At 54.3% G+C, this 14,943-nt stretch overlaps 1 protein-coding gene across 2 annotated transcripts; it reads right to left on the bottom strand.

The window, feature by feature from the left end:
• Positions 1 to 3,233: 3,233 nt before the first annotated feature.
• On the bottom strand, positions 3,234 to 13,372 carry STOML1 (stomatin like 1). 2 transcript variants are annotated; one of them, XM_080809033.1, is made up of 7 exons: positions 13,142 to 13,372; positions 11,397 to 11,503; positions 10,110 to 10,259; positions 9,598 to 9,801; positions 5,290 to 5,485; positions 4,670 to 4,882; positions 3,234 to 4,151 (listed from the first exon to the last, which is right to left on the bottom strand). In XM_080809033.1, exons 1-7 carry the CDS (start codon positions 13,272 to 13,274, stop codon positions 3,958 to 3,960), a joined length of 1,197 nt encoding a protein of 398 aa, XP_080665159.1. In that variant the 5' UTR covers positions 13,275 to 13,372; the 3' UTR covers positions 3,234 to 3,957. The 2 variants fall into 2 exon arrangements, with proteins under 2 accessions (XP_080665159.1, XP_080665160.1); XM_080809034.1 differs by having other exon boundaries at positions 4,670 to 4,879.
• Between the last annotated feature and the right edge of the window lie 1,571 nt (positions 13,373 to 14,943).

Below are 14,943 nucleotides of genomic sequence, written 5' to 3'. Positions count from 1 at the left end.
AGTAGTGTCAGAAAAGATAAAGTACTCGGAATAAATAAGAAATGTTCAAAACCAATGGAAAACATTATAAAACTTCTGAAGAACACAAAAGACTTAAAAACAGGCCACGGTCATGGATCCATAGACTCAATATCACGATTGTGATTTTCCATGCATTTCTTCACACACTAATGGGATGCCAATAAAGATACTGACAAAAGACACGTGCCCAGTCAGCATATAAAGAGGCTCGGACACCATCAATCATACCCATTACAATGGCTGACATGAAAAAGACTGACTGGGGCTCAGTGGGTTAAGCCTCTGCCTTCGGCTCAGGTCATGATCTCAGGGTCCTGGGATCAAGCCTTGCATGGGGTTCTCTGCTCAGAGGGAGGCCTGCTTCTCCTTCTCCCACTCCCCCTGCTTGTGTTCCCTCTCTTGCTGTCTCTCTCTCTCTCTGTCAAATAAGTAAATAAAATCTTTTAAAAAAAATAATACTAATCCACAGCAATGGAAGAGCTGATTGTTGGTGGCCTGGGGCTCGGGGAGGGGGCAGGGGCTGGGGAAGGAACTGGAGGGAACTTTTTTAGTATATGTGCTGCCGAAGCGAGCACAAGAACTGGAGGGAACTTTGTGAGTTGATGGGAATGTTCTACATCTTGGTTGTATTGGCTGATGTTTACATGGTGTTCACATTTGTCAAAACATATCAAGCACTACATTTAGAACGGGTGCATCTCATTGTAGTATACCTAAAAAAAAAGTAAACGCTGGAGGAAGATAGCAAAAACCCTGTGCTTTTGAAAATCCAAGTTAAAGAGTGATGAACAACTGGACAATAATAATAAAAACCCTCCACTGAGATGCAGTTTTTCACTTGTGAGATTGTCAAAAAATCAAAAAGTTTAATAACACCCTGTGCCGGCATGGCTGTGAGGAAAAGCACACTGAATCACTAATCACAGGAGTGTAAATTGGAATAAGCCCTTAAAGAGGGCATTTGGACAATACTTGTTTAATTACAGATGCTTGAACCTAGCTATTTCCCTTCTGGAATTTTATCCTACATTAAAGGTCATTACTGCAGTGTTGTTTAAAATAGCAAAATCCCCAAAATAACCTAAATGTCCATCAATGCAGACAGGTTAAATTATGATGCATCCAAACAATGGAATCCTATGTAACCACAAAATGCAGTGGGGAAAGTCTGTGTGTGCTATTATGGAAAGATCCTCAAGGTTGTAATGTTAAGTGAATAAAGCAACATTATATTTGCCATGTATTTGTATTTTTTAAAAATCCAGAGGACATATATTTGGATTTCCTTGTATAGATACGCGTGAAAAAAAAAAAAAAAAAAACCTTCTGGAAGAATAACCAACAACCTAACATCAGCAGATACCTGTTTGGAGGAAGGTGTGGGAAATATGTGGATGGAGTCAGGAGTATGAGGGACGATTTTCACAGTATGCCTTTTTAATTAAAAAAAATTTGAATGACGTGACTGTACCAGCTATTCAAAATTTACTTATTTTTTAAAATAATATCAAAATAATACATTATACATATGTCAATGTGAGCATTTTACTTATCGTTATCCACAAGGTTACCTTGTGGTAACCACACTAAGCAAGTCTAGTTCAGTGCAGGTATACATATGGTAGAGTGTTACTGTTTCTATCCCCTGCTCCCCAAATCCACGCGCAGCCGTCTCCCACCCCCCCCACCCCCCCCATACTTCAGATTCCAGTTCCTGAAATCAGAGGCGCTCAGCTGCCTCTTCCGGGTGTGTCCCCGCAGGGGCTGTCCCCTCTGTGGCATGCTTTGTCCCATCTCTTTGCTTCTCTCCTCACCCTGCCCTGTGGCTGCAAGGGCATCACCTCCTCTGAGAAGCCTCCTCTGACTGATTCCCTCTCCCTCCCTCCTCACACACTACCTGCCTGAAGTGTCCCTTGCCTTCCCCAGCAGACTGCAAGGCCTGCTCAGTCCTCAAAGCCCAGGGTTCCTTGAACCTGTGGGCTCCCTTTCCTGGAGTGCTGGCCCCACCAAGGAATGAGTGCCCCTCAACACAGGGAAGGAGCGGCAGGCCTTACACCCCTCCTATGTAGACATCTGGGAGATTCGGTTTCCTGTAAATGTTAAGTTGATCCTCCCACACCCACAAAGACAATCTGAGTTTCGGTTTCTCCTAAGCTTTCATGAGGAAGACGTGGGGCTTTCCCATAAACTCCCAGTACACTGGGTGCCGCTGCCGTGGGGGAAGGAATTAATGAGCAGCTCATGCATGAAGCTCACAGTCCAGCAGGGAGGGCAGGCACCGATGCAAGGAATGGTGATACACATAGTGGGGAATGGACGTGACAGCCCCAACATGGAGGGGGGCCCCATTGAGGGCGGAGGACCATGCCCCACTAGGCCTGGAGGGTGGTGTGAGGGTGGCTGGTGGGGGCGGGAAGGACTGCAGGGAAGGCGGTCTCCAGCTGAGGGCAGAGCAGGGGCAGCTGGCTGGCCTCTGGCCCTCCACGGTGAGAGCCTGGGAGCTGAAACCTGAACCCCAAAGCCACCTAGTCCACGCTAAGAGGATTTCCCAGAGGAGGGAAAACGCAGGCACGGGCAGAAACAAAGGGGAAAACTAGACGGTGCCAGGGGAGCTAGAGAGGCCCCGAGGGGAAGAGCCTGGTGCCAGAGGACAAGCCCGGGGCTGTTTCACAAAGGGGAAGTGAGATTCATTTCTTAGGGCTGAAGACGTAAAAGGCCCCTTCCCTGGGGTCCCTGGGGTTTGGGCTGGAGCACAGCAGCAGAGCGCTGGGCCAGACTCCCAGGGCTAAAGACCTGGCCTGGCCTCTAGGCCCACTTCCTTCTGTTTCCTTCCCTTCTGCTGGTGGAGAAACAGGGACCATGGGGGGTTGAGGGGGTTGGGAGAGGCCAGGGAGTTGACAGCAACTCTGACTCCTCTCCTGAACGCGATCAGACGCCCCGCCCCCCCTGCCCCTTGGGAGGGTGTTTGCAGGACCAACCCTGACACACCCATATCCTCTCTTTCCTAGCCAACTTCTACCCCAAAGAGGAACAGAAGAGCCCATACCTGCCCCAGGGGCTCTGAAACCCTTGGCAGGAGGGGAACTGTGGGTGATTCACATGCATATATTAAGGGTGTGTCAGCCTCCCAGCCCTGGTCCTTGCCCAGGTGGCAGTAGGGGCATGGCCTCGGGGACTCCCCAACCCACCCCGTGCCCCCATCTCTCTTCAATACATTGTAAACAGCACATTTATTGGTGGTTTGCCAACCTCTGGTAAAAAGCACAGAACAGCAGGGCTCTCCTACATGCTGCCCTGGGCTCCAGCCCGTCAGGCATGCAAGACGGAGCTGGGGGACGAGTCAAGACATCTTCAGGAGCAGGGCCAGATGCGGAGAAGGCCCCACGCTTTTCCATCCCCACTGCCCACTGGCCTGGGCCTAGAGAGCAACCGGGAAGGCAGGCCCAGCTCGATCCCCAAATCCCCGCCCTGAAGTGACTCTTCTTGGTGGCTGCCCTCCTTCTCCACCACTCAACCTCTCTGATCCCCACCCCGGAGCTGGGACCCGAGCCACCACATGCTTGGCTCCCTCACACCAGCCCGAATCCATGCAGCCAGGCTATGTCTGTGGGCCCCGCCCCTCCAGTCAGGTCGCCAGCACAGCGGGCGGGCTTGGCTCTCGTTATCACACTGTGTACCCGGCTCGGGGCTGGGCATTCAGCCGGGCACCAGGATGGGCAAAGGCTTGTCCAGAGAAGCACTCTAAGTAAGGAGGGCAAGGCGGCCTGACACAGTCTCTCCCAGCTCTGGTGTCGGCCCAGCCTCCATTCCTTGGCTCCTGGCTGAGGAGGGCCTCAATAATCCAAGGTATGGCACCAGTGCCGTCTTCTCCTCTAAGATGACTCCCTGGCTTGATGCCAGACTCGGAGCTGGGCTACAGACAGTCAGCCAAAGCTGCTACTTCAGGGCCCTGAGGACAGCCTCCAGCTTCATGGCCACGGCCAGGTCACCCTTCACCTTTAGCCGCCCACTCATGTAGGCCCCCAGGGGCCGCAGCTCCCTGCACAGAAGGGCCTGCAGGTCCGCCTCGGTCATCTCCACCACCACATCAGGGATGCCGTCAGGCACTCCATGTCCTACCCTCCCGTGCCCTGTGGAGGGAAAGAAAAATTGAGCATTGGTAGGGGGGACAGCTATGCAGCAGGGGGAGGGTCTGGTTAGCATGGCCCACTGGGAGGAGTAGAAAGTAATAGCCAGGTGTTCAGGTTCTAATTCCCTGAGTTCAAGTCTTATTGGCTGTAGGAGCACTCAGGGCCTCAGTTTCCAAATTGGTGAAACGGGGAGGACGATCATCCCCGAACAGAGGCTCGAGGTGAGTAGTAGGGAGATCATGCATTGCACGTGCTCAGCATAGAGGCTGGCACGCAGTCGGCCTGTACTGTGTGCGGGTCTCGGGCTGCAACCATCAAAGTTGTCCTTCTCACAGAGACGGGCAGGGAGACAAACCCCCAGATCTTGCTGTCTGAGCCCCGGACTGCTATGGGGTCCCTCTAAACTATGGCGGGAACAGAAGGATTTTAAATTTAAATTTAAAAAAGGACCATGGGGAAAGGGCAGCTACAAGCAACCTGGCTGGGAAGGCGAGTGAGGGCAGGGAAGGCAGTGGCACCTGTAGTGAGGTCAAGGAAGTAGATGTTCTGGGAACCACTGGGCAGGACGACATTGAACTGGTAGCAGGCACCGACTTGGCTGACCAGCGCCTCCGACAGGAAGGGCTGCAGGGCAGTCAGCAGTCCCTCCGCCACAGGCTGCTTTGGGCCAGGCCCAGCACCAACGGGAGGGGCAGGCTGCTCGACTTCACTCACCATCTCCAAGGTGTCTGCTAGGGGTGGCCAACAGGGTTGGGGAAGGAAGCAGAGAGAAGAAAGTCAGTGTGTTCCCAAGGTCAGGCTCACTGTGGCCTCTGCACTTCTCATAGCAGCTCCCTCTCATAGGCCCTTCAAGCCCGAGTTTGACTTCCTCCTCGGCTGAGAAGCAACTAATCAGCTTTCACCCCTGGGTGCTGTCCCCTCCTCCCACAGAGGCTCACGAAGGCCTCCACCCACTAAGACAGCTCTGTTCGCCACCTTAGCTCCCATCGGCTCAAGCAGTAGGGACAGCCTGAGCAGCTGGGCAGGTGTGCACTGCACGAACGTGCTCAGCTCAGCTAAGGGAATGGGCCCTGAGCCTGTGCAGGACACTGAACTGAGTGCCCCAGAAGCACCTCCCCTTCTTTCTGGAGCTCCTCACCTGGCCCTGGGGCTGACAAGCCTCCCGCCACGGAGGACAGGCCTCCTCCCAGGAAGTGGAGGGCTAGCTGCTGGAGAGTGCTGTCCAAGTTGGGCCCCGCTGGGCTGTCCTGGGGTGGCTGGAGCACAGCCTCCACTGCCAGCTCTACCCGGTCCACCTCCAGCCCCCAGGCCCTGGTCACATCATTGATTTCCAGCTGGAAAAGAGTGTAGGCGGAGAAATGGAATTAAGCCGACAAGCCATTCTGGGAGCACCTTCTTCAGGCTGGAGGCACCACGCCTCCTGTCCCGGGCCAGGCTCCCTCCTGAGGAACACAGGCAGAGGGCAAGTACATACAACCCAGGAGCTGGCAACTGGTGTGAGTAACTAGGACCAGGCCTGACCCCCTGGAGGCCCAGGGAATGGGCAGTGATGCCGGGTGGAGCGGGGTCACCCCAGCCAAGGAGTACAGCAGGAAGGAAGATTGTGATGTGACCTAAAAGAAATATGTGTTTCCATTTGACCATTCAACTGATTAAAATACACTTCTATGTATTTGTCTTTGTTCCTGACTCAGCTCCTACGACCCTTGGAATTGCCTGTGAGAAGAGTGATAAAGGGGTCTTCTATGAAGGTAAGAAAGGTGACTTTTGGACGCACTCAAGGGCAGGGGCTGGCTGCCAGGAGGACCAACTATGTGATTGGAGAGTTGGAACCTTCAGTCCCACCCTGAGCGATGACCAACGACTTGGTCCTCAGTATGGAAAGAAGCCTTTACAGAATTCCCAGAAAGACTGGGTTCCAGAGCTTCCAGGCTGGTGAACGCCAGAGAGTGGGGTGCCTGGGGAGGGCAGGAATGCTCCATACCCCTTCCCCAGACCTCATCCTGTGTCTCTCTTTGTTTGGTTGTTGATTCATAGCTTTTATCACATTCTTTTTTTTTTAAAGATTTTATTTATTTATTTGACAGACAGAAATCACACATAGGCAGAGAGGCAGGCAGAGAGAGAGGAAGGGAAGCAGGCTCCCTGCTGAGCAGAGAGGCCGATGTGGGGCTCGATCCCAGGACCCTGGGATCATGACCCGAGCTGAAGGCAGTGGCTTTAACTCACTGAGCCACCCAGGCGCCCCAGCTTTTATCACATTCTTTAATAAACTGGTAAACGTGCTTCCTGGAGTTCTGAGAGCCGCTCTAGCAAAAGGACCCAGGGAGGTGGCTGGAACCCCCAACTGGAGCCAGTCAGTGAAAAGCACAGGTAACAGCCTGGGGCTTGTGACTGACATCTTTAGTAAGGGATGGGGGGGCAGTCTTGTGGGACTGAGCCTTTAACCCACAGGATCTGATGCGTGAGTTGAATTCTAGGGATACCCTACCAGTGTCTGAAAATTGCTTGATGCTGTGTGTGTGGAAACCCCCTTCCCCACACTGGAATTGGGTCCGGGAACCCCACAAGAAGGACTCCTTCAGGCAATGGGAACAACATGTATAAAAGCCCAGACAGAAGAACCTGGAACATCTGGGGAAGTGTGAGTAACCACCGTTCCATTTAGCTAGACCCTCAAGTGTGGCTTGGGAGACTGGAGCAAGTGGAGGGCTCTGAGGTGGGCGGCCCCGCTCGCTTGGCTTTATTCTGACACACGAGGAGCCTCGAGAAGAGTTCGGCAGGGGGGTGACCACAGACCTGCTCGTTGGAAGCTCCTCCTGGCTGCTCCGTGGACACTGGATTGAAGGGGGCTGAGGGTGGGGACGTGGAGACCATGTGGGCCACTGTTTCAAAGTGCAGGCAGAAATGAGGCAGTTCTGGTGTTAGACAGAGAGGTGGCCGTGAAGCCGAGACACGCAGAGGACAGAGCACAACTCTGTCAACTAGATGCAGCTACAGCAAGACACCTGGGAAACAAGCAGGAAGCATGGTGGCCACCTGCCTGTGAGTGCCGGAGGGCAGAGAGGGGCCGGCTCTCTGGCGTGGGCTCCTGCACGATCGTGAGCATGGTGCTCACCTGGAGCAAGCACACAGGCAGACACATGCTCAGCGATGGCTAGGGGAGGGAGGAGGACTATTTTTTTTTTTTTTTAACATATTCAGCTTGAAGTGTCTATGCAACAGCAACTGTCCACCAGGCGGTTGGATAAACGGGGTCCAGGGCACAGGAGGGGAGCTGGAGCAGAGGGTTGTACATAATCAGTGTCCAGAAGCAGCACGAAGCCCGGCTGGATGAACCCTCCCAGGAGGTCCTAGGCAAGAAGAAGAGGCCATTGGCAGAACCTTGGAAATTGAAGGGCAGGAGAGCAAGTAGTAAGCAGGAGTGAGCTGGAAGGAGGAAAAGCAGAAGTGGAATAATGGAAGCCAAGGGAGCAGAGGATCCGAGAGAGAGAGAGAGAGAGAGAGAGAGAGAGGGAGGAGGGTGCACAGAGTCAGAGGCTCCCCCCACGTGAAGCAAGCGTGGGACTGAGAAGTGCCGGGAGCTAGCAGGAAGGAGGTCACGCTGCTGTCTTAGGAGTCTAGAGGAAGCCTAGACTGAGGATGGGGCGAGCAGGGGAGACAGGTGGGGGAGGTAGAGGAGAGTTGTCAGGGGCTGGGGTGCGGAGAGAGTCCGTGCCCACGCCCACGCAGAAAGGAGCGGAGGGAGGACTAACAGAAGCAGAAGCTGAGCCCTGAGCCCAGAGCACTGCCCACGCAGGGAGAAGCCTCGGAGGAAGAAGCACTGCTTGGCTTGCGGTGAGCAGAGGGACAGCACAGACCCGGAGATTGAAGGGCTGATGCCGGAGGAGCGAAAGGGTTCCTGTCCCGGGGGTCTGCCCCCGCGAGGAGGAAGAGGCCAGGTTGCAGCAGGGGAATGTAGTGTGTGGCCGCAGTGAATGGAAGCAAGCAACCGGCCTGGGGGAGGAGTGAGCAGCTCACCAGGGTCCAGCAAGGGAGACTGGAGAGTGTGAGTCCCTCCAGGGAGGAGGCAGAAAGGGGAGTGAGAATGAGAAATGTCTGCCTGACCCAGGGCTTCCGGGAGGCAAGCTAGTGTTCCTGAGACTTCGTTGTAACCACAGGCACTGACCCCACTCTACCAGGCGCCAACCCGATCTGGGCAACAGGCCCTAAATGACTAACATCCTGGTGCGGGACCGACTTCCCCCAAACTGCCTCTCTCGGCTTTGTTGCACAACACGCCTGGTGTTCTGGTTTCGTTCCCCACCCGCCCCTGACAGCAATAAGGCCGAGATCAGCTTTCTCCTCTGAAAAATACGCTAAAATGGAATGTGGCTTCATAAATAAAAGCTGTTATCAATTTGTTATCAACTGTAGAAGATGGAGCACTGGATTGAGGATGGGGGGCGGGACAGCCAGTGATCTAGCTCTGGGCCAGCTCTGCCCTTGACCATGGTTCTTGGGGGGCAACCAATAACTTCTGAGCCCTGTTTCCTCCTGCCAAAATCAAACCATAATATCAGCCCTCTGGTGGCAGAATGTGAAGTGGATACACGCGGGCAGCGAAAGGACTCATAGACCCTAAGACAATGTCCACGTGAGAGCCGGCGTCCCCAGCACAGCAGCATCTCCTTGGGAGCTTCCCTCACGGGGCTGGTTCACTTCCGGAAGGGACTGGGATCTCCAGGACTGGCATTACTGCCCCCCGACTCCAGTCCTCAAACCCCAGGCCCCCAGGGGAAAACACAGCCAAGGGGACTAAGGGGAAACCTCACTCAGGGTCCACTAGGACACAGGAGAAAGCCCAAGGTGAGCCTGGGGAGCAGGGGACATGCTACCATGTGTGACACATGTCACATTTCTACCCCGTCCTGTCACAGAAGGGATGAGAGGGGAACTCTGGTGTAGATAATGACTCACACGTGGAGAGACAAGAAAAAGGTCCAAAGGCCCTTGTGTCTCTTTGTTCTGTTCTGAACAAGGAACACAAAGCCCCCAAGCGCACATGCTGCCCTGTGGGGCCCGGAATTCCCCAGGTGACTGTGCTGGGAGGGCCCCCACTCCTTTCAACCCCACTGCCCGCCTCCGAGGCCCAGTGTTGTCATGGCAACACCTGCAGAGTGGTGAAGGGTAGAACCCCAGCAGTTAGGGAAGGCCCCAGAATCTGGATTAGGCCATGCCCCTCTCAGGGCCCCGGAGCCTCTCCAAGACAAGCTTGCCCAAGACCACTATGCTCTGCACCTGTCTTCTGTTCCTCAGTTCCACCCAGACCGCTGGCTCTTCCAAGGTTGGAATATATGGTAAACTGAGGCCCAGAGCAATTTGGTGCTTTGCTCAAAGTGCCCTGGCAGGTAAAGCCAGGCCCAGGAGCTCACCACTGACCTCTACCGTGTAAGCAGCTGCCTACCAGGAGCTGGTCGCTGATCTTGAGCTTCTCCATCTGGATCTCCCGCAGAGGCCTCTTGAGCAGGGCCTTGGTCATAGCGTTCTGGGCCGTCATGCGCGTGGCCATGTTCAGGTCCTTCACAGTCATCACAGACAGTACCGGATCCCAGATGCGGAACTGGACATCAGCCCCCACAGAGAGCACAGCCCCATCCTTAGAGGCCAGCTGTTGGGGGAGTTCATGAAAGAGGAGATACTTAAGGGGCTGGTGCTGCAGGGAGGTCTGGCCTACCAAGACCACCCAGCTTGACCTCCCCTCCTGGTACCTAGCTCCTCAAAGGGAAAATCACATCCCCAAGTGCAGGTCAGTAGGTACATTGAGCAAGGATGTCCTCCCAGCCTCCATCCTCAACTTTTCTGGTTTCTTCCACCACCTTGCCCCTGACGGCTACTCATACACCATGGAACTGGCTCCCACAATCATGCTGTACAAGCCCCCACTCCCTCTTTTGGGGGAGCCGAGAAGATCCTCACCTTGCAGGGAGGGACATTGAAAGCACGTGTCCTCAAATCCACCCGCTGGAAGGAGTCAATGAAGGGCAAGAGCAGAACCATGCCGGGCCCCTGAGGGGTGCGGATCCGGCCCAGTCGAAACACGATCACCCGCTCATAGGTGGGCACAATCTGTTCACGAGGGTGAGAGAGAGGGGTGAAAGTCCTGGGCCTAGGCTCACAACGGCGTCTGCCCAGGTACCCCCCTCCCCTCTCTCTCCTTTGCCTTGGTCGGTGTCAGATATCCTTAGATCTTTTTGGAAGAGAAAACCAAGCTCTGAGAGGTTAAATGATTTGCTCAAAAATCACAGAGCCCCCGAGTGAAACAGGCAAGATTTGAATGCAGTTCTGAATGACTCCAACCCCAAACAAAGGGCTTTGTCAACTTTAGAAGTAAATAGGTCCAAATTGAGAAATGAAGGCCCAGAGGGGCAACGTGACTTGCCCAGGGTCACACAGTGTTTGTTTCAGTGGCAACTTTAGGACTAGGATTTAGCACCTTCTAAAGACTTCCTTCCAGACCACACCAAACCTGAAGGCTTTCTAGAAAAGTTGACTGTTTCCTAGGGCCACACAAAGGGCACAGCCTGCCTGGGCTTCCACCTTCACTGCAGCTCTCAGATATGATCTTTAAGTACAGCTCCAGCTTTCCCCTCTGCACCAGCCCTTGTTAAAAACCAGGCCTGAGGGACGCCTGGGTGGCTCAGTTGGTTAAGCGGCTGCCTTCGGCTCAGGTCATGATCCCAGCGTCCTGGGATCGAGTCCCACATCGGGCTCCTTGCTCGGCAGGGAGCCTGCTTCTCCCTCTGCCTCTGCCTACCACTCTGTCTGCCTGTGCTCGCTCTCTCTCTCTCTCTAACAAATAAATAAATTTAAAAAAAAAAGAAAACATTTCTTTAAAAAAAAAAAAAAAAAAAACCAGGCCTGAATTCCTATTACTCATTACCTACTGGGCCAAGTGGAGTAGTTTTCAGTTCAAATTTCAGCCTAACCCAAAGAAAGGAAGATGTGGCAAAGACATCTGTGTGCACCTTAAAGCCAGCGTCCAGACCCCAGAACTTGGGTGTTTGGGAAGGCTTGTTTGCCACTCACTGGCTCCCCAGTATGACTTTGGGCAAGCCTGAGCCTATTTCCTCATCTGAAAGATACAAATGAACAATCCCGGACCAGCCCATTTCACTGGGATGTGATAACGTAATATTCAGGGGAAGGGGACAGAGGACGGAGAGTGGGGCTCAATCCCCCAGAGTCTGACCCAGCCAGCCTTACCTTCAAGGCGAACCAGCCGGAAATGGGGAAAGTGATCAGCAGCAGCAAGAACCCCAGGAAACTGATGAGGCCGTGGCAGAGGTAGGAGGGCCAGCTCTGGGGCGCGTCTGGGGATAAGAGAGCAGAGGCAGTCAGGGAACACCAACCAGTGCTGGCATGACAGCAGCAGGCTGAGTGAAGTTGGTCAAGTGCACCTTTTGCCCACCTCCCCCTTCAGCAGCTAGTCCCTTCTCAGAGCTCTCAGTTGCCTCCTTGCCTCATTTCTGTCTCTAGCCAAATGCTAATGAAGAACATTCCCTCCTCCCACACATCAAAACTAATCTGCCTCGAGTCCCACCTCCACAAGGCCGAGTCTCTGCTAGGCAACAGCCTTTAGATTTGAGAAGCCAATCCATGTGATGCTCTCCTCACCAGCGATCCAGATCAATTCTCTTGTCTGATAGATAGTGCCTCCCATACCTGGCACAGAGCCAGGAGCACCCAGGCATCTATAAACACTGTGCTGGGCTGAACTGAATGCTGGTGGTAGAACACGTTCCTCTTCCACCTTCAGCCCCAGAAGTGTGCTTTCATCCTCTTGGAGATAATGCCTTAGGCTATCCTAATGCTTAGGATAAAGCATTAATGGCTCACAGCTCACACTCTCCTTTAATGCCCTAAGGACTATCAAATACTTGAAGTGGCTTCGGGTAGGAGGTGGGAACTAGGAAGATGAGGCTCATCTGAGATCAGAGGTCCTGGCCCCTTGGAGAACCAAGAGCCCACAATGAAAATGGAGCTGAGAGCCCCAGAAACTAGCATGGTTATCCTCTGGTATCTTTCTTCTCCCAAGCCTGGGCAGGAAGCAGGCAAGAGCTTTTGCTCAGTCCTTCCAGGAACGGTATGCCCTCTGGGCTCTCCAAACCCCAGGATGCTTTCCTGTCTGGCTCTGACCCCTGTGGCCCCTGCAGGAAAGGAAGGCTTGGAGAGGGTCAGCTGTCATTATAGGAGGGTCAGGAGAGACCAAATCCTCCAGGGTTTGCCTGTCAGACTGATTCATGTGGGATCGGGCCCTGGGGCCAAGGGAATCCCTCAAGGCTCTGGAGCAAGAGATGACCAAAGCTGACACAACAGGCAGCTGAGGGCCTGCCCACATGCACCAGGAAACAGGCAGATGCTTAAACTCCAGGCATCTAGAAGTACCCCCTGGAATCAAGATTTTGCCATTTCTCTGCGGCCAAGCACCCTTCGAGCACTGGTGACCTCCCATGCCTAGACTCTGGGGTCTTTCTGGTCAAAATGGGAATTTGAGTGGTCTCCTGCATGGCCCAGTCGGTGAATCTGCCGACTGTAGGTTTCTGCTGAGGTCATGATCTCAGTTCCTGAGATCTGCTCCCATCTGCTTGAGATTCTCTCCCTCTCCCTGTCCCTCTGCCCACCCTCCCGCCCTCTCTTTCTCAAATAAATAAATACATCTTCAAAATGAGAATTTGAAATCCCTTCCCAGGCTTAAAGGGCTGATAAGAGCCGAGAGGATAAACGAAGGGATGAGGCCTGTTAGAAGATGAGAGAGCTCCGGGCCAGCAGCCCAGTAGCCCTAGGGAGGGCGGGTGAGCGCTAGCATCCCAATGCCTGGTCCAGCCCCTTCTCCACGCCGTAGCCACTCTCGGTGCCTCCTCTTAGGGCGCGAGGGCGCCAGACCTGCTGACTCCTGAGGGTACCAGCCGGTCCCCGCCCCGGGTCCGCTGTGCTGGGCGGCCACTCACCGGCCCCCGGCCCCACGCCGCCCCGCTCCGGGGACAAGCAGCCCTTCTGCGAGCCCAGGAAGCCGAAGCTCGACTGCTGGAAACGGTCAAAGTCCCCCAGGGGCAGCGCCCGGTACCCGGACCTGCCGAGCATGGCTCTTGACAGGGGCACGCCCCGCGCCCCCGCGCGGTGCCTGGCCAGAGAAGCCGGCCGCTACCCGGCCCGCCCCTGCCGGCCGCCCTTCCGGTCTCACTGGCCACGGGCGCAGGAGGCGGCGGCTAGCCGGGCCGGCTCCCGCTATCCCACAGCGCCCCCTGCTCCGGGAGGACCGAGCCCGCAGGAGTCGTGCTGCCGCCTGGCCTTGGAAAAGGAGCTGGAAGGCAAGGTGAGCTTTGCGAGTGGGATTTCAGAGCCGAAATTTCCTCCAGAATCAAGGAAATGCTACCAGCCTTCTCAGCATTCCCGCTCCAAAGTAACATACTGGGGTGGGAGTGTGTGGGATGTCTTATCTAGAATCAGGGTTTCTCCTGGGCACAGCCTGCAAATTATTCCTCCTTGCGTCCCCACAGCCCGGCAAGCCTGGCACAGAATGGATCTCAACACTTATTTGTTGAATGAGCCCGTAGCCAGCCTCACTGTGGTCAAGGTGGGGCGGGAGGGCCTGAACTTTGGCACAAAAAGAGAAATTTCATGTGTAGACCTCAGGGAGCACAGCAGAGTGAGGAAGGAGGGGACAGCACAGAGCATCCCAGAGCAGGCCCTCCAGAGTATCACAAAAGTCCAGAAACAGCACACCCCTTGATCCAGAGGTAACCTGACCTAGAGGTAACTTGCCTCTCCATGGCTTGAGAAAATCTAAATGTAAATGGTAAATTTACTCTGAGAAGCAATGATTTTCGACATGGAGTTTAAAATGTTGCTCTCTTTGAAAGTGATTAATAAGAGATTAATAAAGCTTTCCTTGTCTCAGCCACATGTCAGCCCTGCCTCCTCAGACCCAACAGGGACCCAACAGGGACCCTTCCCGGTCCCTTCTGCAGCTGCTGCTCACCATCTTTGGCTTTTCCTAGTTTGATGGCCCGATTCTAAAGCCCTGAGGCTGGAGGGTAGGGTAAGGCCTCTGAGGCCTCACAGGGTCCTGGGAAATTGGCTCTCCCAATTGGCAGGGTTCCATCGCCATTCCTAGTCGGCTGCAAGCTGGAACTGAGCACAGAATTGTATCAGAAGTTAGCACAGTGGTTGGGATGGTTTGATGTTTGAAGCCAGAGCCTTTGGCCCAGTGAAGCTGCCTGAAGGTGTTTTCTCCCCTCACCAGCTGGGAGCTGGCATGCTTCTCCTTTGATCAAGAGCTAACTTGCTCCCTCCTCACTGTCTTCATATCTGCTCACCAGCTCTCCCCCTTCCCTCCCTGCTCCTCTGCCTCAGACTCACCAACCTCTCTAGCTGTCACCCAAGGCACCGTCCGGTTCCCCTCAGCCCCACTCAGTGTCCTCCCAGCGTCTCTGACTCAGATCCCTCCTCTGCATCCCACAACCATTGTCCTAGACCAGGCCACGGTCCTAGGTTGTCAGAGTTACCATTCCAACATGCATGTTGGGTCATGTTTCTGGATTCTAAACTCACTGTCACCCACAGACCTGGTCCAATTTCTTAGCCCTGATCCCCCTCATGGGTCCCCTCTTAAATCTGAAAATAACGAAAACTAGTTTTTAAACAGACTCTCCTGTTTCAAACCTCCAGGCCTTTGCACGTGCTGTTCCAAGCTCTCCCTGCCCCATCCCAAGTTCCTTCAAGTCCCAGCTGAGGATCTCCTTTCCAGCCA

This window comes from Martes martes (assembly GCF_963455335.1).
Source record: "Martes martes genome assembly, chromosome: 7".
Classification (NCBI taxonomy): Eukaryota; Metazoa; Chordata; class Mammalia; order Carnivora; family Mustelidae; genus Martes; species Martes martes.
This window is presented reverse-complemented; position numbering and strand designations above follow the sequence as displayed.